The sequence below is a fragment of the Saccharomycopsis crataegensis genome, assembly GCF_037102585.1.
Source record: "Saccharomycopsis crataegensis DNA, jcf7180000000073, whole genome shotgun sequence".
In the NCBI taxonomy this organism is placed as follows: Eukaryota; Fungi; Ascomycota; class Saccharomycetes; order Ascoideales; family Saccharomycopsidaceae; genus Saccharomycopsis; species Saccharomycopsis crataegensis.
In genome coordinates, this window is record NW_027043820.1 from 418,992 (window position 1) to 421,954 (window position 2,963).

Here is a 2,963-nt window from a genome sequence, read left to right on the forward strand (position 1 = left end):
TTAGATAGTTTTGTTGGGACATTTGAATATGAAATCTGTTTTTGTCGGAGATCATGGACTGACTGATATAAAAACGATCTATTCTGCGACTACTTTCTTCCGTGGTGGATTGGTTAGTCCAATTCTTTTTAATGTGGTGCAATTTTGGATGTTCATAGATATCTGCTAGCTTGAAAGTTTTGATTAGCTTTTTAAGCGACTCGGACGATCTTTGTTCGCGAGAACGGAAGTTAGCAGAGTCTCTTGAATTGACAAAATTATTAAAGTCACCTCCGAGAATGATGTTGATGGTCTTATTGTTGCTTCTCGCTCTGAGAGCGGTAAGCTGGGTTTGGAGGGTGATGGAGAGTTGATTTTGAAGGAGGATTTGTTTTTGGTAATCAGCAGATGGGTTGTAGATATTGATTAGCCAAAGCCAGTTATTGGCATCTTGTTCAATAATGGCATCTGTGATATAAACCTGGAGCTGGCTCAGTACTGCAATTGTTAGCAATGAATGATCAACGACCTTTATGTGGTCCTCAATTATAATAGCTGTGCGGGATGATGGAGTATTTTTATAAATTTTTTTGTTTTGGTGTTGGAAGAGGAAGTCCTCGCCAAGATTAAGTTCTTGAAACATTGAAATGTTATATTGGTTTGATAGATGGAGAATTTTGGAGTCATCCAATCTCAATCTTTGGATGTTTTGACTAATGATCGATAGTTTACTCATTTTGTGTATGAGAGGCGTTTTTTGTGACATTTGAGCCATCTGATTGAGGTGAATTTATTTCGTTGTTGTTATCCTCCAGGGGGGAAGATTGTTCTTTTGACAGAAGCTTCATTGGCCGGGGAGTAAATGATTCCAGTGGCGTGGGCATTTTGTCTAAGTTTTCCAGGATAGTTGGATGTTTTGAGAAGGGGGAAGCTGAATGAGGTGAGGTAGTAATAGGGGTAGGAACAGAGGTAGGGACAGAAGCAGGGACAGAATCAGGGGCAGAAGCAGGGATAGAAGAAGTGGCAGAAGCAGGGGCAGAAGCAGGGGCAGAAGCAGGGATAGAAGAAGTGGCCAGAGCCGAGGAAGTGACAGTATCACGGGCAGGGGTAGGTGAAGGAGGAATGTTGGCAGCAGAAGAAGTAGTATGATGTTGTGAGTTTACTTCTTGATGTCTGCGAGAAACACGGACCTGAGGGTGGGATGAAGGTGAGGCGAGGATCTTTTTGGAGACCTTGCTAATATGGGCCAGCTTGATGGCGCTAATGGCCGCGAACTTGGCGTGCTTCTTAGATTTACCTTTCTTGGACAATAATTCTATTGGTTTGGTTTGATGTCTGAGAGTAGCAGTGTGTTGGGTTGTAGAGGTTTCGAGTTCATCCATGGATTGGTCTGCATCAGTAGAGAGGCCTTCCTCTAAAGCATCTTCCTCATTGGATGGGTAGTTCTTTTCCAAAGTATCGTCCTCATCAATAATTGAATCATCAACATTTTCTTCTTCATTTGCCAATAAGTCGAAAGGGTTTGAATGTGGTTTAGAATATTCTGGAGTAGCCGGTTTATTCAGTTTTATTTTTCTTTTTTCGACAGTCTGAAAACCATAGTTTAATTTGTGGTTTGGTTTGACTGCTTTTCCAGAATTTTGTTTCGGAGAGTGTTTTTCTGGAACTTCCGGATTCACAATAGGTGCTCTTTGTTGCTTTTTGAAATAACAATCTTTTGCCCTATGGGATAATTTCTTGCAAATGGCACAAGATGACGTCTTGCAGTCAAAACGAGTGTGTTCACGGGAACCACATGCAGTGCAGTGGACGCATTTCGTGATGACTCTGGAGCGGAAATTTTTGTCATTGAAGAGTGGAAGGGATTTTCCTGAGTCAATTTCAATATAACCATAAGTGACAATACTGGCAGCTTTGCTAGCTTCTTCCGTAAAGTGAACGGTGTTGATTGGAAAGAAGGATGATGGATCAATTCCGGATTCATTGAAGACATGGTCAAGAAGTTTTTCCCGGTTAAATTCAGTAAACTCGGAATTCATTTCAATCTCAATTAAATGGGATTCCTTATTCATTGTGTTTAACAAAGACCCTGGCGTGTAGGTATAATTTCCAACTGTAACTTTAAGGTGGATGTTAAGATATTCAATTAAAAGATTTCTGTCCTTCTTGAAGATATCAGAGCCTGTATCCTGAGGGTTTGGGATGAAGTTTGAGTTAAGGCAGATCTTCTTATTAAAAATAACCAAGTGGTTGAGGGCCCCTTTTAAGTTTTCCCTGATTATGATCAAATCCTTATCTGGTTCGTTGGATGACTGTGTAATAGTATCAAGTTCTTTGGATAACTTAGTGAGTCCGTTTTTGATGGATTCCAAGTGTTTTTCAAGAGGAAACTCTGTAAAGATATCTTTTGGGATCTTAAAGTAGATTAAGATATCCTTAAGATGCTGTTGGCTCATGATAAATTCCAAGTAGTTCTCCAAGCTGATTCTAGAGTTTCTGAATCTGTTGAATTCGTTTGTCATATTAAAACTGGTGTAGTTTTGGAAGAAATCTTCAATTTCCATGATCTTGACGAGTTCCTCGCGTTTTTCTTTGGATTTAATAATAGCAGGATTGGAGGTGGAGAACAATTTTCCTGATTTGCGTTTCTCGCTTATGGCATATTCCAATACGTCGCGGTGCTTAAAGTCAAGGATTTTGATGTGACTTGCCCATTTGAAAGTTCTTTCAAATTTCATCAACACGTTTTGGAAGGATGGATCATTGGTGTTTGTAGTGGCTCGAGGTGTGCGCTTGTCTCCAGCGGTGGCTTGAGCATAGGTTTGGATTGGTCTTGTCACATTGACAGCTGGAGCCACCGGATTGGAGGCCGTAGTTGGAGAGGCGACAGTAGAAGATGAGACAGAGGGAACAGGAACAGCAGGAACAGAAACAGAAGGAACAGAAACAGAATTTTTTTTTGGGTTTTGAGAATTTTCGATTTT

General features: G+C 40.5%; 1 protein-coding gene across 1 annotated transcript; it reads right to left on the reverse strand. All coding sequences in view use genetic code 12, as the record gives it.

Moving 5' to 3' along the window:
• Positions 1 to 1,215: 1,215 nt before the first annotated feature.
• DASC09_009980 (uncharacterized protein) lies at positions 1,216 to 2,717 on the reverse strand (the record flags this gene model as incomplete). The annotated part of the gene is made up of 2 exons (XM_064994601.1): positions 1,216 to 1,229; positions 1,277 to 2,717. 2 exons carry the CDS (start codon positions 2,715 to 2,717, stop codon positions 1,216 to 1,218), a joined length of 1,455 nt encoding a protein of 484 aa, XP_064850673.1.
• Between the last annotated feature and the right edge of the window lie 246 nt (positions 2,718 to 2,963).